Source organism: Pelmatolapia mariae, unplaced genomic scaffold, assembly GCF_036321145.2.
Source record: "Pelmatolapia mariae isolate MD_Pm_ZW unplaced genomic scaffold, Pm_UMD_F_2 NODE_ptg000329l+_length_72278_cov_1, whole genome shotgun sequence".
NCBI classification, from domain to species: domain Eukaryota; kingdom Metazoa; phylum Chordata; class Actinopteri; order Cichliformes; family Cichlidae; genus Pelmatolapia; species Pelmatolapia mariae.
In genome coordinates, this window is record NW_027052018.1 from 8,689 (window position 1) to 29,460 (window position 20,772).

At 35.9% G+C, this 20,772-nt stretch overlaps 1 protein-coding gene across 1 annotated transcript; it reads right to left on the reverse strand.

The window, feature by feature from the left end:
• Positions 1 to 7,293: 7,293 nt before the first annotated feature.
• On the reverse strand, positions 7,294 to 19,734 carry LOC135932365 (major histocompatibility complex class I-related gene protein-like). Its single transcript, XM_065469800.1, has 8 exons — positions 19,584 to 19,734; positions 17,590 to 17,850; positions 11,916 to 12,194; positions 10,834 to 11,136; positions 10,245 to 10,340; positions 9,371 to 9,388; positions 9,140 to 9,199; positions 7,294 to 8,821 (listed from the first exon to the last, which is right to left on the reverse strand). Exons 1-7 carry the CDS (start codon positions 19,648 to 19,650, stop codon positions 9,162 to 9,164), a joined length of 1,062 nt encoding a protein of 353 aa, XP_065325872.1. The 5' UTR covers positions 19,651 to 19,734; the 3' UTR covers positions 7,294 to 8,821; positions 9,140 to 9,161.
• Between the last annotated feature and the right edge of the window lie 1,038 nt (positions 19,735 to 20,772).

The window sequence follows — 20,772 nt, forward strand, 5'->3', positions numbered from 1 at the left end:
CTCTCCATCGAAAATAAAACAAAATGGTTTATTTAAACAGGAAACATATAAGGAAAGATTGTTTTATCTATCTGTCATTTAAAGTTTTAGGCGTGCACTTTGATGTAAAGCTTACATGAACACAGCATGTTAACAGGACTGAGAAGAAAATGTAAAAAGAATTTAAATATAATGCAGCACCTGGTGGGGACACAATGGGAATCACAAAAGGCAATTCTAAAAAATGTATGTGCAAGTTTGGAATCATGGAGCTGTAGCATATGTGTCAGCATTGTGTTATTATCTGTTTGTATTGAGGCGCAATCGGCTTTGCAGCATTTAGCTGAACTGAACAGAGTATAGACGTCTACACTTCAGTATTTTTTCTGTGAGCTGTCACTAGTGACACTAGATGATGTGCTGTGATCATGAGCCGTTTCTCTGTTCCTTTCCCATCATTCTGGTATAACCATTAGTTTATCTGTCCAATGATTTATTTATTTTATTTTCTACATTTCTGTGCACGCTGTTTTAGATGTTTTCTGGGAAAGTCTTCCTTTTCTTGAGTAAAACTAGTGTTTTGTACCTTGTTGTAAACCCTCTGTATTTACATTAATTAATTACATTAATGGTTCTCTTGACTGCAGCCCACGGCAATGATCTACCTAACTCATCAAGTGTTATTGGCTTGGTTAGATGTTTTGAGGTTATTGCATTCATGCACTTTAGTTGTCTTCTGTGGTCTTTCAGGCCTTTTGATGTTGACGAGCTGGTCAGTGCATTCATTCTTTTTAATAACGCACCAGATTGTTGATTCGGACACTTGTACATTGTTGCTCTCTCTGAAATGTTTATCTGGGTTTCTCTCCATAACTTGCACTAACATCACTTTGGGCTTTATATTAAAAAATTACAGCTATTTTACTCATACTTATATAAAAGCTATTCAAAATAATAATAGTTGGACTTTTCATTGCACTGCAGACCAGCACCTACCAGGAACAAACCTGACAACAATCTGCTGGCAATGCTAAATTTGTATGATTGTACACAGACCAGTAAAATCTAATAACAGCTTCAGCTTTCTACAGGCAGTTATAGCATAAAGCTTCATTCATGCTTTCCTCCTGGCATAGTCACATAAAGCTAACACTTCTTTTGAGAATATTTTCAAGCCAAACGCTGGACAGTCACATCAGCAGGTTGAGTGTTTCCTACTTACAGGAGGATCATTGCTGCTTGGATTATATCCTGCGTTGTTGCAGCATCTGCTCTTCATGTTTCTTGCTGGGTTTAATTTTTCTCATCTCACTTTTTCTCATCCTTGAATTATTTTGTGTTGTCTTCAACAATTTGAAAATATTGCTCGCAGGTGGTTTCTTAGCCATATGGCATACACATGAAGTATTCTATATATTGTTTAGAATAAGTAGCCAGTATATTAATGATGCAAGCTGATCAAACTAACATGCAGTAGAACAGTAGGCCCATATATTTTAAATTCCCTCGTTCAAGACCATGACGACTTAAAATCACAGCTCTATGTAAAGATTTGACTTAATTTTGTGAAAAGCGAATAACACAAAAACAGTAACATACCATCTGTACATCAGCTCAATAATTTGCTGTAGGCAAAGGGCAACACTGTATGGCACCCAAAGCATTTTTGCTTGCAGCATATCTGTCAAAAATGTCCATCAGGATTATTTTTAAATTGATTGCTTTTACTGGTAACTCTTATTGACAATCACAGACAAAAGACAAACAAATTATTAAATTTGTGTGATTTTCCAGTTTGAAAGCACAGAGGTACAGTGGTCAGCACTGTTGACTGTGAGGTTCCTTGTTCAAATCACCTGATTTAATTATATGGTTTTTCCTTGGTTCAGTGTTTTTCCTTTTTTTTCTACAGTCTAAAGAAGTTAGATTGTGGTTCGTAATCGGACATGATGTGGTTGTGAACATATAGTTGTCTGTGCTGCAACGTGTCTGGTTCCCATGGCTGCAAAACAAGCTTGCATCATCATTCCTCCACCACCATGTTGACAATTGATATGCTGTGTTTATTTATTTGTTCCTCAACATGGTGCTGTGCATTAAGGCCAAACATTTCCACTTTATTTTCTGTTGAAACTTAATCTGCACTGGAATTTAGAAGGGAAGAGGAGACTTTCACCTGACAACTAACAACTAACCAAACATACCATATTTGTTCAGTCTTTCTCTAATTGTACTCATAAACTTTAACATATAACACGCTAAATGATACCTGTAGATTTGTATAGCTCTTTATTTTATTTACTCTTTATCATGTAGTTTCTCTGAGCACTGCACGGTCTCACCCTGGGGTGAATTTGCAGGGTGAACTGTCCTTGTAAATAATGTAAAGAACAATAGCCTACTGCATTATACAATACAAAATTATACAAGAGACAGATACACAGTTAGGAGGAAATTTCAATATTGTGTAAAATTCTTGAGTCGCCCCTTAATCTTATTTCTTCATATTTTTCTTTCAAAGAGCCAGACTTTGTTTTAATTTTTAACTAGTCTTTATTAATAACTCTCCAGGCTTTTAGAAAGTCTTTCAAAGTGTTTCTTCTTATTCCCAAAGAGCTATTAGCTGAAAACTTACATCTCAGAATATCTTAGCATCATGTGCAGTGTGCCTAAAAAACTGTCTATAGTTTATGGTCTATGGTCTCTGTGTAATATCTTCACAGAGAACAGAAAAATCAGCTTTAAACATCCTTCAAGAAGTCTGGAGAACTCTTCCTGAAGACCTCATAAAGGAAATGACAAGAAAGCTGCCCAAGAGTCTTTGTTAAAGAATAAAGGTGATCATACCGAATGTTCACTTTCAAGCTTGTTATAATTATACAGACTCTCTTTTTGCCTCATATACTGAATGTATACTTTTGTTTGTATGTTTGCTCATTTTTCCATAAATCATTGCACCTATTCTTACTAAAGTATTTTTTTTTAAATGACAGATAGCTCAAGACTTTTGCAGAGTTCTTTATATTTTGAGATAAAATGTGAGATTCATCATATCTGGTGTGATTTCTGTCAAATTGCTCTTATTTTTAAGGACAAAGCCACGAAAGGTGTTTTAAATAAACAGATAATGAACTAACATGTTATAACTACTTGTAAAGTGGATGAAGAATTCAACACAACAGAGAGTGAACAAAGGGCAGATCTGCAAAATGAATGTACATCAGCATCTGATCTAACCTGTTTTTAGCAGTCACATACAGGGGTATGCAAAGGTTTAGTTATCCCTGATCACTTCCATGATTTTTCTTCATAAATCTTTGGTTGTTTGGATCAGCAACAACAGAATAACACAATGATATTTGAGAAGTGAAATGAAGTTTTTAGGATTTACAGAAAGTGTGCAATAGTTACTTAAACAAAATTAGGCAGGTGCATAAATTTGGGCACCCTTATTGTTTTATTGATTCAAATACCTTTAGCACTAATTATTGGAACACAAAGTTTGTTTGGTGAATCCAATCATGAGAAAGGGTATTTATGACCAGGGGCGGATCTAGAAGGGTAGCATGGGGTGGCAAATGCCACCCTAAAATGATCCCTTGCCACCCCAAGTGCCACCCCAGTTTTGCATATGACAGTGTTGTTTATTAAAATAAGATAGCATTAACAGTTTGAGCGTAGTTACAGTCAACAGTGAATATAAATGCTAAAACTGAATATATTGGATATCCCCCCCCCCCGCACCATTAACAAATGGTTCAGCCCATAGCACAGGCTTTTTTCTTGTTTTCAGTAAGCGATGCTTATGATTGTGCCAGAGCACATTTTGAACAACACCATGGGAATTTCGGATTTTACACAGGTGGTTGGTTGTTACACTCTGGAAATGGAAGGAAGGTGAGTGTTATTAACCCTCTGTGGGGTCCACAGACATGCTGCACCTCCAAATCACATGACTAATTTAAGCTGACATAGCAACAAGCTGCAGCCACGCTGACTCTCTATTTCAGCCCACATTGAAAGTTCGGACTTCAAAGTTTTTCAATTTTAATTACAGGCCAGTAAATCCAGAGTTGTGATAATATATATAAGCCACGCTTTTTACTAAATACTGTCATCAAGTTTTTGTGTGTGTGTGTTTTAAGCGTTTTCTAAGGACAGCCTGAAAACAGTAAAGAAAGGGGAAAAAAGCCACCTCTTTCCTATCGGTGGAAAAATGTACCATGTCAACCAATTTTTAAAAAAAAAGTCAACATGTGGGATTTGGTTGTTTAGGAAGAGGGGAGAGTTTTGGGAGTGACTGTAATGGCAGCGAGACAGAGCGAGTGTGAGAGAGAGAGAGAGAGAGAGAGAGAGTTTTTAGATGTGGGAGATTTGTGACGTTTAGTGTGGAGTGTATACTTAGTGTGTTGTGTTGTCTTGTGTAGTTGTTCTGTTGTGTAGTCGTTTTGTTTTGTGTGTCAGTGAGGGCACTAATGAATGTCACAGAGGCACATTTGCAGCGTAAACAGTGTCACTAAGTAGAAAACCAGCGGAGTGATACACCTCCTGTTGTCAGGCCTGCAGGTTTATCCCTGTGCTGTTCTCCTGTCTTTTGGTGGACAAACTTGTATTTACTGCCACACATCATTTGTGGAGCATCTTATTGCGACACCTGATTGTTCTCTCATTTTAGTTTTAGTAATATTTTTAAATGGTTGTAGAAAATGAAAAAAAAACAGCAGGTGTATTGACTGCATTTTTAGAGAAATAGTTGTATTTGTTTACAAAATGTACAATTTATATTTGTTTGCATTTCAAGTTATAAAAATTTACTCAACATGTCTGTGGTTTTTTTACAGTAAAAAATACTACTAGGATTTTAAGTTCTTTGTGTGATTTCAGATCAGTAATACTAATGCAGTATGTCAGTGAAAAAACAACTAAATTCAGTTGAGCTGAAAATAATGATACCAAACAAGGCAAGGGGGAAAAATATGAAACAATCTGAGGGTGAAATACAAACGGAAACTCAAACGGAGTCCAAAATGGCCGGTTGTATTTCAGACCTCAGTGGGTTAATCCAACAAATCATGAAAAATTAGGTTTAAATTTTTGTTCGTGACAGTGCAGATTTCTGACATTTTGTGTAATTCAAGCATGTAACAATGTGATTGTTTTCTAACAAAAAACTGTGAAACTTAAGTTAGACTTGTGTTTGTAAATGAACCGCCCCATGTTGTGTAGCTTTCTGGATTTTATACTTATTGGGCTACATATTTATTTATTATACAGGCTACAGTACATAACATCAAAACTCACATGTTTTATGTGTGTAAAGTGTGTAATTATGTGGGCTACAGACAATAATTAAGTTATAGACTATATTTATATGAAAAACGTGTATACTTACTGCATTTGAATCATTTTAACCATATGTAACCACCTGCATATGTGTTTGGGGGGAAAAAAAGGCTTTGATTTTGCCACCCCATTTGATTTCTTTGCCACCCTCATGCCACCCTAAGAAAATTTCTCTAGATCCGCCCCTGTTTATGACTGCCAATTGCAAGTTTTTGTCCTCTTTGCATCTTCTCTGAAGAGTGGCAACATGGGAGCCTCAAAACAACTCTCAAATGACCTGAAAATAAAGATTGTTCAACATCATGGTTTAGGGGAAGTATACAAAAAGCTATCTCTGAGATTTCAGCTGTCAGTTTCCACTGTGAGGAACATAATGAGGAAATGGGAGACCACAGGCACAGTTATAGTTAAGGCCCGAAGTGGCAGGTCAAGTAAAATCTTAGATAAGCAGAGGCAAAGGATGGTGAGAACAGTCACAGTCAACCCCAGACCAGCTCCAAAGACCTGCAACATCATCTTGCTGCAGATGGTGTCACTGTGCATCGTTCAACTATTCAGCGCACTTTGCACAAGGAGATGCTGTAATGGAGAGTAATGCAGAAGAAGCCTTTTCTGTTAACATGCCACAAACAGAGTCGTTTGAGGTAAGCTAAAGCACATTTGGATAAGAAAGCTTAATTTTGGAACAAGGTGCTGTGGACTGATGAAACTAAAATTGAGTTATTTAGACATAACAAGAGGCGGTATGCATGGAGGAAACAGAACACAGCATCCCAAGAGAAACACCTGCTACCCACAGTAAAATGCGGTGGTGGTTCCATCATGCTGTGGGGCTGTGTGGCCAGTGCAGGTACTGGGAATCTTGTTAAAGTTGAGGGTCGCATGGATTCCAGTCAGTATCAGCAGATTATTGAGAACAACGTTCAAGAATCAGTCACAAAGTTGAAGTTTGGCCAGGGCTGGATATTTCAACAAGACAACGACGCTAAACACTGCTCAAAGTCTACTAAGGCATTCATGCAGAGGAACAAGTACAACGTTCTGGAATGGCCATCTCAGTCCCCAGACCTGAATATTATTGAAAATCTGTGGTGTGACTTAAAGCGGACTGTCCATGCTGGGAAACCATCAAACCTGACTGAACTGGAGATGTTTTGTGGCGTTTACAGAGACTAAAAATAAGAGTAAAAATGTTTTCCAGTGTTTTAAGAATGATTTTTTAAAGCTTTGGTGCAGCTCACTGTGTTCAGGGTTTTTTTGTCATTCAGCTTTTGGATTTAGTTTCTCCTGGACCTCAGCCTTAAACTCAGGAACACATACTAATCTAACCTGACAGTTTTACTAACATTAAACATAATACTACCATTTTTGAAAGACACACCTTTTAAACCTCACATTGGAGTTCAGAGCACATGGAAATTAGTTTTGCTTGTAGGACGAAGGAGCATTTAACTCAAAATATAAATAATTTCGCAGCACTTATTGTCCTCTCATGTTTTGAATGTGCAAAGTCTGTTTCTGAATGAATTATATATGTGATATATATGTAAAGCATAAATACATATAAATGTAAACTTCACAGGAATAAATCTGAATCATTAAATTGTTATTTGCTTTTTGTCTACAATCATATTTATTAATACTGTGGATCTACTGGCTTAAAGGGTTCAGTGTAGATTTTCTGCTAAACTATCAGCAACTAAAATAATCTGAGACATGTAGCTGAGAGCATCTCAAGCCTTACACTGTTAAAACACCAAACAGTAGCTATAGATGTAACACCATTTGGTTTTAAGAAGTCTTGATTATTAATGTTTGGCAAACATTATTTCAAAATCTCTGCACTAACAGTTTTTTTAAACTCCGTCAAGCTGGCTGGCGGACATGTGTCAGTTCAAACAAAATGGCATCAGACTGGAATTACATTTTGCCATCAACTGGTAGTCTTTATTAAATAAAGTATGAGTTTACGTGCCAACACACGCCAAAGAACCCAACCCCTCTAAAAGCAGCTGGCTTCCTTTTATACTCTACCTGATTCAGGTAACCATTCTGGAAAACACAAGTCTCTAAAGTGTGGTGTTCCCAAAAGGTTGATTCGGTTCATCTGGATGTAGAGTTTTCAGTGGGAGAAACATTTCGTCACTCATCCAAGTGACTTCTTCAGTCTCAGCTGACTGCAGGTTTCCCCAATCTTATAAACAGTACATTTGCACAATAGCTGAAACCAGTCCACTGAATGAACAATTGGCTGTGAGGTCAGTTCCTTCATCATATGCAAATTGTCAAGTCTAGTGTTGGTAAACCAAATGAAAAAAATAAACATCCACAAAAGCAAACATCAAACCACAGTACAACACACACAACAATACTTTTGTCACAAGGACACTTAATGGACTGGAGCTGGCATCATTACACCTAAGCTTACTGAGCTACTATCACAAGTTAAATTGTAGCTAATCCATTAATATTTGGGCTGTATTCATGAAACTTTAGCCAAGTGTACATTTTATTTAAAAAAAATTCACAGAAATTTGGAATATTTGGGACTTTATTGAAAAGCAAAAGTACAAAAAGGAGAGAAAGAGCAATGCAGTTTTACTGATATATAAACAGAAACACACAAACCAATGTGTTAAAAACATAACCCACACAACCCTCCAGAATCTCAACTTGACCTAAACTCTAAAATCAAAAACACTCAAAACTTGTCTTAAATCAAACAACAGAGAATAAACATAATTTTCATTAATTAAGAAACAAATCAGACAAAGTAAAATCTTTTAAGGTCTCCTGGAATTCAACACAAGTTTGTCTTTTAAATCAAATTTTAAGTAAACTTACAAGATTTAAAAATATATTATTATAATTCCTTTACCACTGAGAGTGAGGGAATCTCAGCATTCATGAGTGATCCAATAATTTACAAGAAAACCCCAGAAACACTAAACTAATATATGTTTGAGTGAAGATGAACACACAAAGGTTTAATTATGATTGTATTGAGACTGCTGTGATACTTTCATTGTTTCATATTGTTTTTATTGTGTTTTACATCTCTCCAAGTGGTCACATCTTTGTTAGATCTTTTTTTTTTAAATTGCCTTTTTTTTTAACTGAAAACAAAAAATGGTAAATGGTCTGTATTTGTATAGTGCTTTACTAGTCCCTGAGGACCCCAAAGCGCTTTACACATTCAGTCATCCACCCATTCACACAGACATTCACACACTGGTGATGGCAGCTACATTGTAGCCACAGCCACCCAACAACATATTCAGAATAATTTAATGCCACCATTATGATGTATATGTTAATGATGTAATGTTTGCCAACTCATTTTCAAACTCCTTTCCATTAAATCTTGACTAATAAGCATCTGCAACTATATTTTAGATTTTAGATCTTTTTAACAGATTTAATGATGTGAACAATCAACGAATTCAATGAATTCCAGTTTATGGAGAAAAACGAGCTGACACGTCTTCTCTCAGGTTCTCTGTAGAGATAGAAAAGAAATAAAATAAATTAAGGATTAATCAAATCCACAAATAACCTATTTACAGTTTCATTAAGATCTAAAATTCTGATTCAATCGAGTATTTACTTCATATGTTTCTGAAGGGAATTAACACATTTGTTTTAATTTTGTTAAATCATTTCATGAAACGTTATTTTGAAAGTATCTTTCTCTTTAAAGTTACACTAAAGCACTTTTTTTGGATATATTTAAACAGGAGATTTTACTACAGCCACTATTTTACATAAGTTTTAAAAAGAAAGCTAAAACATGAGACACAAATATGAAGTAACTCACTGTGTGCAGAGCTGTTTGTGGTTTAGGCTTGAGGAAGCATTTGCTCCTGGCTCTCTGCAGCTGTAGGTCAGAAACACAATGTTAGTCCACATCCTGCTCTCATCTGTCACTTTTACAACAATCGAACACAACAGGAAACAGCCCTGAAAGACTGTTTAGATTAAAGTACAGAAACCCTTTTTAATTTAGTGTAGACAAGAGATTAGAGAAAAGGGACAAAGTTTAACTTACGAGATGGGGGACGTTTGTCTGAAATAAAAAGGAAAAAATGCACCATTTTAATAATTTGTTATAAATGTTAACACAGTTTTTTTCATGTATTATACAAGGCATGAAACATAATTTCATATTTTCATTTTGTAATCTGGACAAAAGCATTAATTTAATTTGTAAAATTAAAAACATAGACACCGGGCTTACTCACTAATGTGTTTATAGATATGTTGTGACCTTGCACCCACAATGTGCTTGTGTAAAATTTATAAGTAAAGCGACTGAAGGTAGAGAACGTACACATTTCTAATGCAGGTAAAGGTGTACCTTAGGATGTGTTTGTTTGGCAGAGTTGATGGTTAAGAAAAGAGAAACAATGTTTGGGTTTCAATAACTGAGTTGGTGGTTATTTTGTTCCTTGACAACCAAACTGTAGCTCAGGTGTAAAAAAAAAAAAAAAAAAAAAAAAAAAAACCACAAAGACAGAAAGAAAAATGATGCAGAAAAAAGTAAATAACAGACAAGAAGAAAAAGTGAAGTAACCGGACAAAAATCTACAAGTGGGATAATGCAGAGAAATGAAGGGCAAGTTATGAAACACAACAAGCACGATTAATGAATATCGTTGTAATATATTGAGGATTTAAAAGAGTCTGATCATCCTGCTGGCAGAGAAAGTGTTAAAATACTTAAATATTAACCTGAAGACTCAGCTTACACTGCTTTTGGTTGTTACCTGTTTAATCCTGTGTGCATTGTTTGTTTTCTTTTGAAAACTGTTAATAATGACTTCAATTAAGTCATATTACTCTTACTATCATTATTATTGTTTGCACTATGTCATCATTGTTGTTGCATTATACAAGAAAAATCCAGGAAGTTTGTTTCTCACCTGTCCTCTTTTTGTAAATAATGAATGCGATCACAGCGATGGCAGCAAGAACAACCACAGCAACAACAACAGGGAAGATCAGGGAGAAAGAATTTCCTGTGGATCACAGAACAAACAAAAGGTGAGAACAAAAAGTTTCCAATCAGATAACAATCATGTACAATAGCTTTGTTTATGGTCACTACATATTTGTCTCACTAATTTTTGTTTTCATTCCAACAATAAAAGTTCTGCCATTAAATTTAATTTCAATACATTGCCAATAAATTTGAGTGTAGCAATGTTTCAAAATATACATTTTCCCCCATTTACTATTTAATCTTCTAAAACTGTCCATTAGTCAGATAATCAGTGGCCACACATGAACATGTTTTATATTCATCAATGTTCAGCAAGAACAAAAATGTGGTGGAAAAACACAACTTGGTCTAAACTGATTTAGGCCTTAAAATTATTCTGACAGAAGCTGACAGAAAGAAAACCTAAACAAACAAACTTTCTCATCCAACATGAGCTACAGGGCTATTGCAGTAATTCAAGTGTGTGTTTCCCATGTTTATCACTCATCTGATTCTGATTCCAGACTCACCTTCATTGGTCTTGATCTCTGATTTGTCCAGTTTGGTGACGATGTCCTCGTTCACACCAGAGAGCTGAAACACACATCTGTATCTGTGCCAGTCTTCAGGTTTGACTGATGAGACATCCAGGTCAACACTCATCTGGAAGGTCCCGTCATTGTTGGTGAGAATCTCTCCTTTGTTCACACCCTCATGAAACTCCACTCCATCTTTTTTCCAGACCATCTCGGCTCTGTTAGGATAGAAACCTGTAGCGTGACAGGTGACTGGAGAGGAGGAAGACTTCTGGAGGAGAGACACTGAGGGAAGAACTGGAGAGATATTAAAATTATCATAAGGAGTGAGAAGGATGGACAGGATTAGAAATGAGTATATCAGAGCTAAAACTGTTGAAGATGATCTGCTATGATGACCAGGAGCAACTTTAAAAGATTATTATTATTATTATTATTATTATTATTATTGTTATTAAAACCATACCAATTTATTTTGATGTGATGTAGTTTATTAAATTAAATTAAATTTAAAAAATGTGTAAAAATGCCACGCAAAGTGCAATTATATTAACCCTTTCACACATAGGGGTCACTACAGTGGACAACTATTCAAAGGCTGTTTTCTTGTATTTGTGTGAGTGTTGATGGTAAACTTGCACATAAACCACTACATTGGACACTGATGAGTCACTCCATGCCTTGCAGGGTTATAGTTGTTATAGTTGTTACATATATTGTTATACTGTTGTAAAATATTTTTAAAATATATTAAAAAAAAATTTTTTTTGTTGTTATAGTTTTTACACAGTGTATATTAATTATTCATTTGTCAAATTCATAAGTCAAAATGTTTGTTGTACAACTAAGTGGACATGTAAAAATACTCTTTGAAAATGAAAAGTTCATGTTTAAAAAAATGAAGTTCAAAAATCTTTTTTTCATGCCTTAAGATGAATAAAAATACTCAAGAAAAAAAAGCCCTGATTGAGGTTTTCATAATTCATGCATGAAAAGGTTAATTTAATATCATATTAAGTAATAAACTGAGACATATAACTTTTGGTTAACAATCTAATTCTGGTCATAGATTTTACCTGTCCTCATCAGAGAGCTCCTCCCATAGTTCACATACTTCTTCAGCCACTCAGGACACTCCTGGGTGAGGTAGTTCTTATACTGTGTGATCGTAGCTTTGTTACTGTCCAACTTCATCTTTGTCATGTGAGCCTGTTGTTTTGGAGCGACCCATGTCTCTTTCTTCAGGTCAAAGCTTATGAAGTCCTTTCCATCATAACCAAACTGCTCATATCCATTCACTTTATCTGTTTCTTCATCCCATTCACAGCCGCACATCTGCTGGAAAATGTGAACACCTGACAGAACAACAGAGACAAAGACTGCAGTGAACCAGAGAGAGACTGCACTAAAGTCTTACACTGACACAGAGACGTGATCAACATATAGAGGATCTACATTTATGGCTGCTTTTGTCTCAGTGGAAGATTTTTAAAACCAATCATCATTAACAATGTAGATTTTAGAAAAAGACACTGGGGAAAAACAGAATTCATTTTCTCCCGTTAGCACATCTACGTCCTGCATGCAGAGATATCACTGCACAGTTTATCTCTGCTGTTGTAGGTGGAGCAACTTCCTGTGAGCTGCAGGATCAGACAAACACACTAAGCTGGCGTCCTGAGCAGCCGACACAGATCCTGATTCTAGATTTACTTTCCATCCTCTGAAACTCTGCAGCCGTTATCAGTCCAACAAAATCCTTCCTGTGAGAAACTAAACACCAGACTGTCCTGAGGTTTTTCTAGAGGTGTCTCTGTTTAATATGATCATGTGATGTTAATCTAATCTGGAGTTCTACTTACAGTATTTCAGGCTCCAGCAAATGCTTCATGTCATCATTGATGATTATGCAAGAAATAATTTTTGATAAATCAGTTAATTTCTCTGGCAGCACGGTGGTTAGCACTGTTGCCGCACAGCAAGAAGATCCTGAGTTCAATTCCACCATCAGGCCGGGGTCTTTCTGTGTGGAGTTTGCATGTTCTCCCCATGTTTGCGTGGGTTCCCTCCGGGTGCTCCGGCTTCCTTCCACCGTCCAAAGACATGCAGCTTGTGGGGATAGGTTAATTGGATAATCCAAATTGCCCATAGGTGTGAATGTGAGTGCGAATGGTTGTCTGTCCCTGTGTGTTGGCCCTGCGACAGACTGGCGACCTGTCCAGGGTGTACCCTGCCTCTCGCCCTATGACAGCTATCTGCAGGTGAGAGCGACACGAGGAGTCATTCCTGCTTTTATAACATCGCTGCTCTCAAAGCCACGAGAAACGCCTCGGTGCATCATCACAGGTATTTTCTTTATATGAACATGTGGAGTTACACACCATCTAGGTTCAAATTCCACACTTTTCCAGCCCGTTTGGTTAATAAATTATATTAAAATTGCTAATCAATAAATCAGGACGCCGTGAATGTCCATGAAAATCTTGCAAAAACACCTCCTTATAGGCGGCAACAAAGTGAATGTGGGATGAGCTGGTGTTGTCTGCACTCCTTTGATTGGAGTGTAGATTAAGTGGAGGAGAAACATGGGGAGGCCCTGCATGAGTCAAGAAAACGCTCACAGCTGTCACTGATAGAGGTGGGCGGGTCGATCCAAATATCGATAGTATTGATACCAACACTAGTATTGGTTATGGATCAATACTAGCATGACTGGATTGATACTTTGCTTTCATCCTTCAAGTTCAGTATGTAGCCCGCTGAACTGTGTTAATTATTTCTGTGGTGGGGATTCCCTTTGTCCAAACAAACATCCTACAGTTTAAAATTCACAAGCCACTGCTGCACTGTGGTAATGTTTTGTATGCAGGCAAAAGACGTCCAACTATCAAACTCGAAAGTTGCATTTTATTGTTTATTTTTCCAGTTTGGAAAGCAATAACAAAGATCCATCTTTGTTCCTACCTGCTGCTTCTCCTGCTCTGGTAAAAAAACATAGGCCCACCCCAGTGCATTCTGGTCCTATACCAGTCCCTTTATTTATAAAAAAAAAAAAAGAAAAGAAAAAAAAAGACCTTACAGTTCTTCCTGGCTGACTTAGCAAGATAAACAACAAAACAAAACAAAGCAAATATTAACCTACAAATAAACTTGTAAATAACCCAAAATATAAACAAACCAACAACAAACCCCAACAAATTTCAGAATAACAAAAATAAAGACTAAAAAGCTCCAACAATTTCTTTGGAAGAATAAACCTCAAACATGCACTATGAAAAATGTCCAAACCTTTTTGTGTGCTTTAGAGACAGAATTTACATCACAGGTCTCCAAAAAACTGAGTCTCAAAAAGCATGAAAAGCTGAAAAGTGTGTTTTGTTGTTTCAACTAATTATTGTGGAAAGTAACAATCACAGTGATATAGTGGTCATGGCACACTACTCTCCCCCAATTAGCTGCCTGAATAACTTAAAATTATTGGAACTGATATCGACAATACTGCGCCTGTATTTACTGAAAGTGTGAATGTTGAATGTTTTTGTTGAAATGTCCAGGCAAGTATATACATGTTAAATGATAAGATATACGTGTTCAAATAGCGTCAATTAACTCACAACTATATGATAATTCTTCATAACTAAACAATAAGAACAAGTAGTCTGATGTCCTGTGATCATTATGAAGCTGTAATTTGAAATACAATAACACGTTAAGTTTTTGTACAAAGTATCGGTATCGGATCAGTATTGTTGATACCACCCTGAATATTACTTCGGGAAAGGAAATAAGTGGTATCGCACATCACTGAGCGCCGGAAAAAGCAAGCTCAGTGACCCGCCAAGAACGCTGTTATTTTCCGCCGCTCGTAAATGTTGCGTAGATGAGTGACCAAAGCTGTGTTTAATGACCAAAACAACCCGTGGGTTTTTTCACCGCTCATAGGGAGGCTTTCTGGAAGGGTTCTTGCTGAATTTTACGGCGTCCTGATTTAACGACACCACCTTAATAATCAACCTTCAACCAGTTTATGGGAAAAGTGAGACATTTTAACACTTTACTTTCCTTGATTATATTTTCAGGTTGTTGTTTATTAGTAAAAAAAACAACAAAAAAAAACACATTAAATTTTAAATCTGGGACCAAAAATATTAAACATCGACTGAAACTCATATTTACTGTCTTATTTTTAAATAGGACAAAAATCAGTGTAAAATTTAGAGAAACTGTTAACTGTTAAACGTCTGTCTGTTAGTTTGTGTTTCTTATTGTTGGTCTATCTACTTCTCACCAAACTGTTGTACTATTAATATGGTTGACCATAATATTTTATTAACAAGGTTAGAATACACTGTGGGCATTCGGGGTGAAGCCCTTAACTGGTTCAAATCATACCTTTTGAACAGGTCTTTCTCCGTTACCTTGGGTACTTATTCTTCCTCAACTGCATCCTTATGCTGTGGTGTGCCCCAAGGCTCTGTGCTTGGCCCAATGTTATTCTCATTATACATGTTCCCCCTAGGCTTAATCTTTGAAAAATATAACATTTCTTATCACCTCTATGCCGATGATATACAAATTTATTTTCAATTAGATGATGACGACATTGCTCCTTCGTTGCACTGCTTCCTCGAGTGCATGAGAGAAGTCAGAGAATGGCTTTCAGACAATTCCCTTATCCTGAATGAAAAGAAAACGGAGATTGTGGTGTTTGGCAACCATATCCCCCGGGGCCTATTAGCTGATACCTTTGGTTCCTTTTCCACTTCTTTCTCTGACTCAGTTAGTGACCTAGGTGTCCTGCTGGACAGCTCTTTCAAATTTAACAAACAAGTGTCTTCAGTAATCAAATCTAGCTTTTACCAACTGCGCCTTATTGCTAAGGCTAAGCACTATGTCCCTCATAAAGATCTTGTAAAGCTCATTCATGCTTTTGTGACTTCTAGATTGGATTACTGTAATTCTCTCTACTTTGGTCTTCACTCCGCTCTCCTTCACAGACTTCAGCTTGTCCAGAATGCTGCGGCTCGCCTCCTGACTGGCACTAGAAAGCATGCCTCTATCACCCCAGTTCTTATTGATTTGCATTGGTTACCCATAAAATATCGCATTGAATTTAAAATATTGTTGCTCACCTTCAAAATTATAAATAATTTAGCCCCTCGTTATCTTGTCGATCTTCTTAGTCTATATGTCCCTGGGCGAGCCCTCAGGTCTTCAGCCCAATTACTCCTGGCTCAGCCTAGATCTAGACTTAAATCTAGAGGTGACCGTGCTTTTGCCCTGGTTGCACCGAATCTGTGGAACAACCTTCCTATCGCTATCCGTGCGTCAGACTCCGTTTTATCTTTTAAATCCCGTTTAAAAACTCATTTATTCAACATAGCTTTTCCATCTAGTTAGTGTCCCTGTTTTATATTGGTTCAATTTCTTATTTATGTACTTTATCTTTTAGCTATATCTGTTCTAAGTAACTTTGTTCTTATATTCCCTTTTATTGCTGCGTAATTAGTGCCCTTAACCTGATGACATATGTGGTACTTTGTTAATAGTCTATTATTTATTGTCTTAATTTTCCTGTTTTTATTGTAAAGCACTTTGGTGTACCGCTGGTCTTTTAAACGTGCTATACAAATAAAGTTGTATTGTATTGTATTGAAGTAAAACTAAAAGTTAAATATTTATTTATTTTCCACAGAGTAGCTTTAAGTTTGTCACCGATTTATTTATGGAACCTCTGCTAATGAAAGATAATCCTGAAAACATTTCCTCATGAAAACGGGCTGAATGTCTGTTTTATTTTCACAATGGTTGATGCATTTAGTTAAATTCATTCATAAAGAGGCCGTGGACAGTGAACGGGTCATTGAGCTGTCTCTACTTTCAGCCTGTTACAAAGTCAACCCTGTTTGATTCTACTTTTTGTATTAAATATAACATTATTATTATTATTATTATTATTATTATTATGTGTTTAATGGAATCTGGAAAAACTGCTGTCAAAACTGTGACATCACAGCACATTCAACATCTCAGCTAGATGATAAATTATTTCATCCTAAGATGCTGTTGATGGTGTCTGACATATTTTCTTTTTCTATAATTTATTACAACATGTGATTATTTGTGAGGGTCGTCTGAACTGAGACACGGAGCGACTTCCTGTGAGCTACAGGAAGAGACAAACACACTAAGATGGATCCTGAGCAGCAGACACAGATCCTGATCCTGGGTTTAAGTTTCCATCCTCTGAAACTCTGCAGCCTCCTATCGTTCTAAAACAAATCGTATAACTGCGGGAAAACTACACACCAGACTATGTTGAGGTCTTTCTAGAAGCTTCCACTGAAGTAGAGTTTTCAGTCCAGGATTGTTTTTAATAAAAGTCAAATATTAGTTCACAATAATTTTAAAATAAACACATCTCAGACTGATTATTTAGATCCAGCTGATTTTCTGGAGATTATTTTCTGAATAATCGATTATTAAGAAATTGTAGCAAAAACAACCATCAAGGTTTCAGAGGCAAAAAATCCTAAATATAAACAGAAAACTTCAAATATCATGAATTTATCTTTATTATTTGATTATTGTACTGTAGTTCTACATTTATTACGAATTATTATGTTAATAATTTTAATCTGTAATCTGAATGAAATATTTAATGTGTGTGCAAACCTGTTTACTACTGTAAACAAAACACACTAAATACATTAACAGCAAATATCAGTAAAAAATGAAACATGAACAAACCTCCAGTTTGGTTGAAGCGCTCCTTTGCAATCTCAATGTTGACTTTGAACGTCTTCTGCTGACCCCTGGAGATATCAGTGTTCCTCTCCCAGTACTGCTGATCTGTGTTCTTGGCAATCCAGTCCTGTTTGGGCACAGCTTTCTCCATGTTGCTGTCATAATAATCAATCTCAACATCATCAACCATCCCAACAACCACAAACTCTGGGAAGTTTGGGACTTGAGAGGACGCAGTGTAGAAATACTTCAGAGAGTGGGTCACTGTAAGAAACAGGTAATGTTGTGAGATCTCAGGAACACAGATTTGTAAATTATTTTATTTTTTAAATAACACAATAAGAAAAACTTCAGCACATTAAGGACATCCTGTAATAATCCTGCTGTCCCTTCAATAAACACAAAATAGATTTATGAATAGATATTCAGTGTTTAATGTCATTTTTCTGATCCTCTTTTCTTCAAAACTTCAAATTCTAGTTTGAACCTGATTATTCACAGAAAGTTTTAAAACTGTTGTTTATCCTTCAGTTTGGTTTAATTCAGTTTTCATGATTGATGGTTTGAACTCATTATAGGTTTTAATTTAACTATATTTTTATTTTGTTTTCATTGTTAAACAAAATACATATTATTTTTAATCTGTTTTGCTTTTGTTACGCAGCGTGACTTCTGAAGTGAGTTCTTCTCTTTTGCATTTCAATTTTTGATATTTCAAATTATATGAATTGATTGAAGCATATCGATGCTTCTTCTTTGTTTATATTTTTTTTATAGATTTTTCTTTAAGCTTAAAATTGTTACAGAAAGTTTTACTTCCAATATCTTTGATCGATAATATAATCAATAATACCAAAACTAATGTTAGGTAACTATTATTTGGGGAATATTATCTGAGCAATTGTTATTTCATCTTTTATTCTGTAATCAGGTTTTCAGTTGAGTTTTCAGTTATCAAAAGTCAACAATATTTGTTAGTTTAAAACTCTTCTCATTAGCGCTCCCTGGTGGAGATTGTTTATAAATTGCAAAAGTTTTCTGGTATTTCTCGCCTGCAGCTTCTTATTGATCATTCAGCAGTGATACCAACATTAGTTCATGATGGTATGTGTAGTGTATTGGCACTTTACATACATAAACTATCTGATATTATTAAGTAATAATGATTTAATTTTCACCTCAATTCAGTTCAATTGAATTCTATTTTATTTTATTTATACACGTCACAACAAAGTCACCCCATTGCGCTGTTAATTAAGCAATAACACCAGAAAAACAGTGAACTTCATATCCGGGTGTAACTACTCGTTAGTTACGATATGTGTGCGCATGTTTGTCAAACAGAAAATATTCACAAGCATAACACTGGTGAATAATACTGAAGACAATACAAAGCAGGAGTCTTTTAACTTTTAATAGACTACATAAAATGACATGTGGCTCTTCATATACTGAACAAATAATTTTTAAATAATAGTAAAATAAAAATAATATTTATAAAGATACTTAAATGAACTTTAGTTAACTTTAATAAGCAGCTGTTGTGTGAAAATGTTTTAAACCCTCGTGAAAATTAAAATGGTACTTAGTTTTTAAAATAAACGTTTTAATTATTGTCACCAGATTATCATCAGACCTCACTGATGTTTTATTTGTTGGACTGTTTGGAGAGACAGCAGAGTCACAACGCTTAAAAATGCGTCGGTTTAAACCCGGAAATCATCAAATAGTTTGGGACATGAGTCGCCTTGTTTTAATCTTTGCCTTCATCTAAACTTTAATGTTTATTATTAGGTATTGAAGAGAAAAACAGACGATTTAATTACCTGTATAATATAATTGATTGTTTCTAAACATTGACATTATCTACTAGGATCCATTACAACTAAATGTTTAGCGTACAGGAACTTTCAGGGGAGCAAACAGTCCGTCCATTTCTCTTTCAAATTACATAAATCTGACATGTAAAAAGACAAAAATATAACAGTCAAACTGACCTGCCGCTGCCCCCTGTATTCCCAGGAGAAAAACGAAGATGAAGGCCTTCATTGTGACCATAAACATTCACATTGTGACCATAAACATCCAAACCTCTAACAGACTTTGTGTGTTCGCTTGTCTAGAAAAAGCGCCTCCATGCTTCCAGCTCAAGTATCAAAGCTAAAATAGGAGCAACGAGGAGAACCAGGAGGTACGTCACCACGGGCTTCATCTGAGCCAATAGGAATTTACTCTGACAGTAAACGTCACTTAAATCTGGGGTAAACGCACCCTTTAGGGTTATCAACGAAAGTGAAAGTAAAATATCTTCATATGAACCGATGAAGGGAAGGGTTAAGAGGGGATGTTAAGAGTCAAGTCTGGGTTTCAAAAAACAAGCAGAGACAGATAGTAACTAAACTCACAGCAAAGTCCAAATGAAAGAAGCTGCTTGACTTTCCTAGTGTTGGTTAGCTTACTTCATTTCACCCTATAACCCAATGTGACATTTTTCAGTATCACATCTAATAACCGTATCATTAAAAATAATAAAATTGAACAGAAAATGCTTTCAGATATCTAATTAATCATACACAAATTCAAAAAATTATTTATCTAAGCACAATATTGATCCTTAAATTTTTTTAGTGCTGGCATGATTTTCAGTTTTAAAGTGGTGGGACCCATATATTTATATATTTGGGTATAAATAAAACTGAAAACCATGCCAGCCCTAAAAAATTAAGCATCACTAGGCTTCCTCCCACAGTCCAAAGACATGCAGTGGGGTTAGGCTAATTGGAAACTTCAAACTGCCCAGAGGTGTGAATGTGAGTAAAAGTGAGTGCAAATGGTTTTCTCTGTCTCTGTGTTAGCCCTGCGGCAGACTGGCGACCTGTTCAGAGTGTACCCTGCCTCTCGCCCTATGACAGCTGGGATAGGCTCCAGCGACCCCGCGACCGTGAAAAGGATAAGCGGAAGCTGGATATATATATATATATATATATATATATATATATATATATATATATATATATATATGGAGAGAGAGAGAGAGAGCTGTTATAGAGACATAAACAGTGTTACAGCGCCCCCTGCTGACCAATTCCGCGATTGTTACAGCTTTCTTTTCAGTTTGGCACTTTTCTCATAACATATTTGAAGTTTTCAAACCTGAATAAGCGTTTTCCAAAAGACGATAGTTAA

Excerpts from the sequence above, each read along its gene's own strand:
- LOC135932365 (XM_065469800.1), bottom strand. The coding sequence starts at position 19,650 with ATGTTTATGGTCACAATGAAGGCCTTCATCTTCGTTTTTCTCCTGGGA. Across the intron at positions 11,137-11,915 it reads GAGCTCTCTGATGAGGACAG|TTCTTCCCTCAGTGTCTCTC; the intron begins GTAAAATCTATG and ends ATATCTCTCCAG. Across the intron at positions 10,341-10,833 it reads AGAGATCAAGACCAATGAAG|GAAATTCTTTCTCCCTGATC; the intron begins GTGAGTCTGGAA and ends TGTGATCCACAG.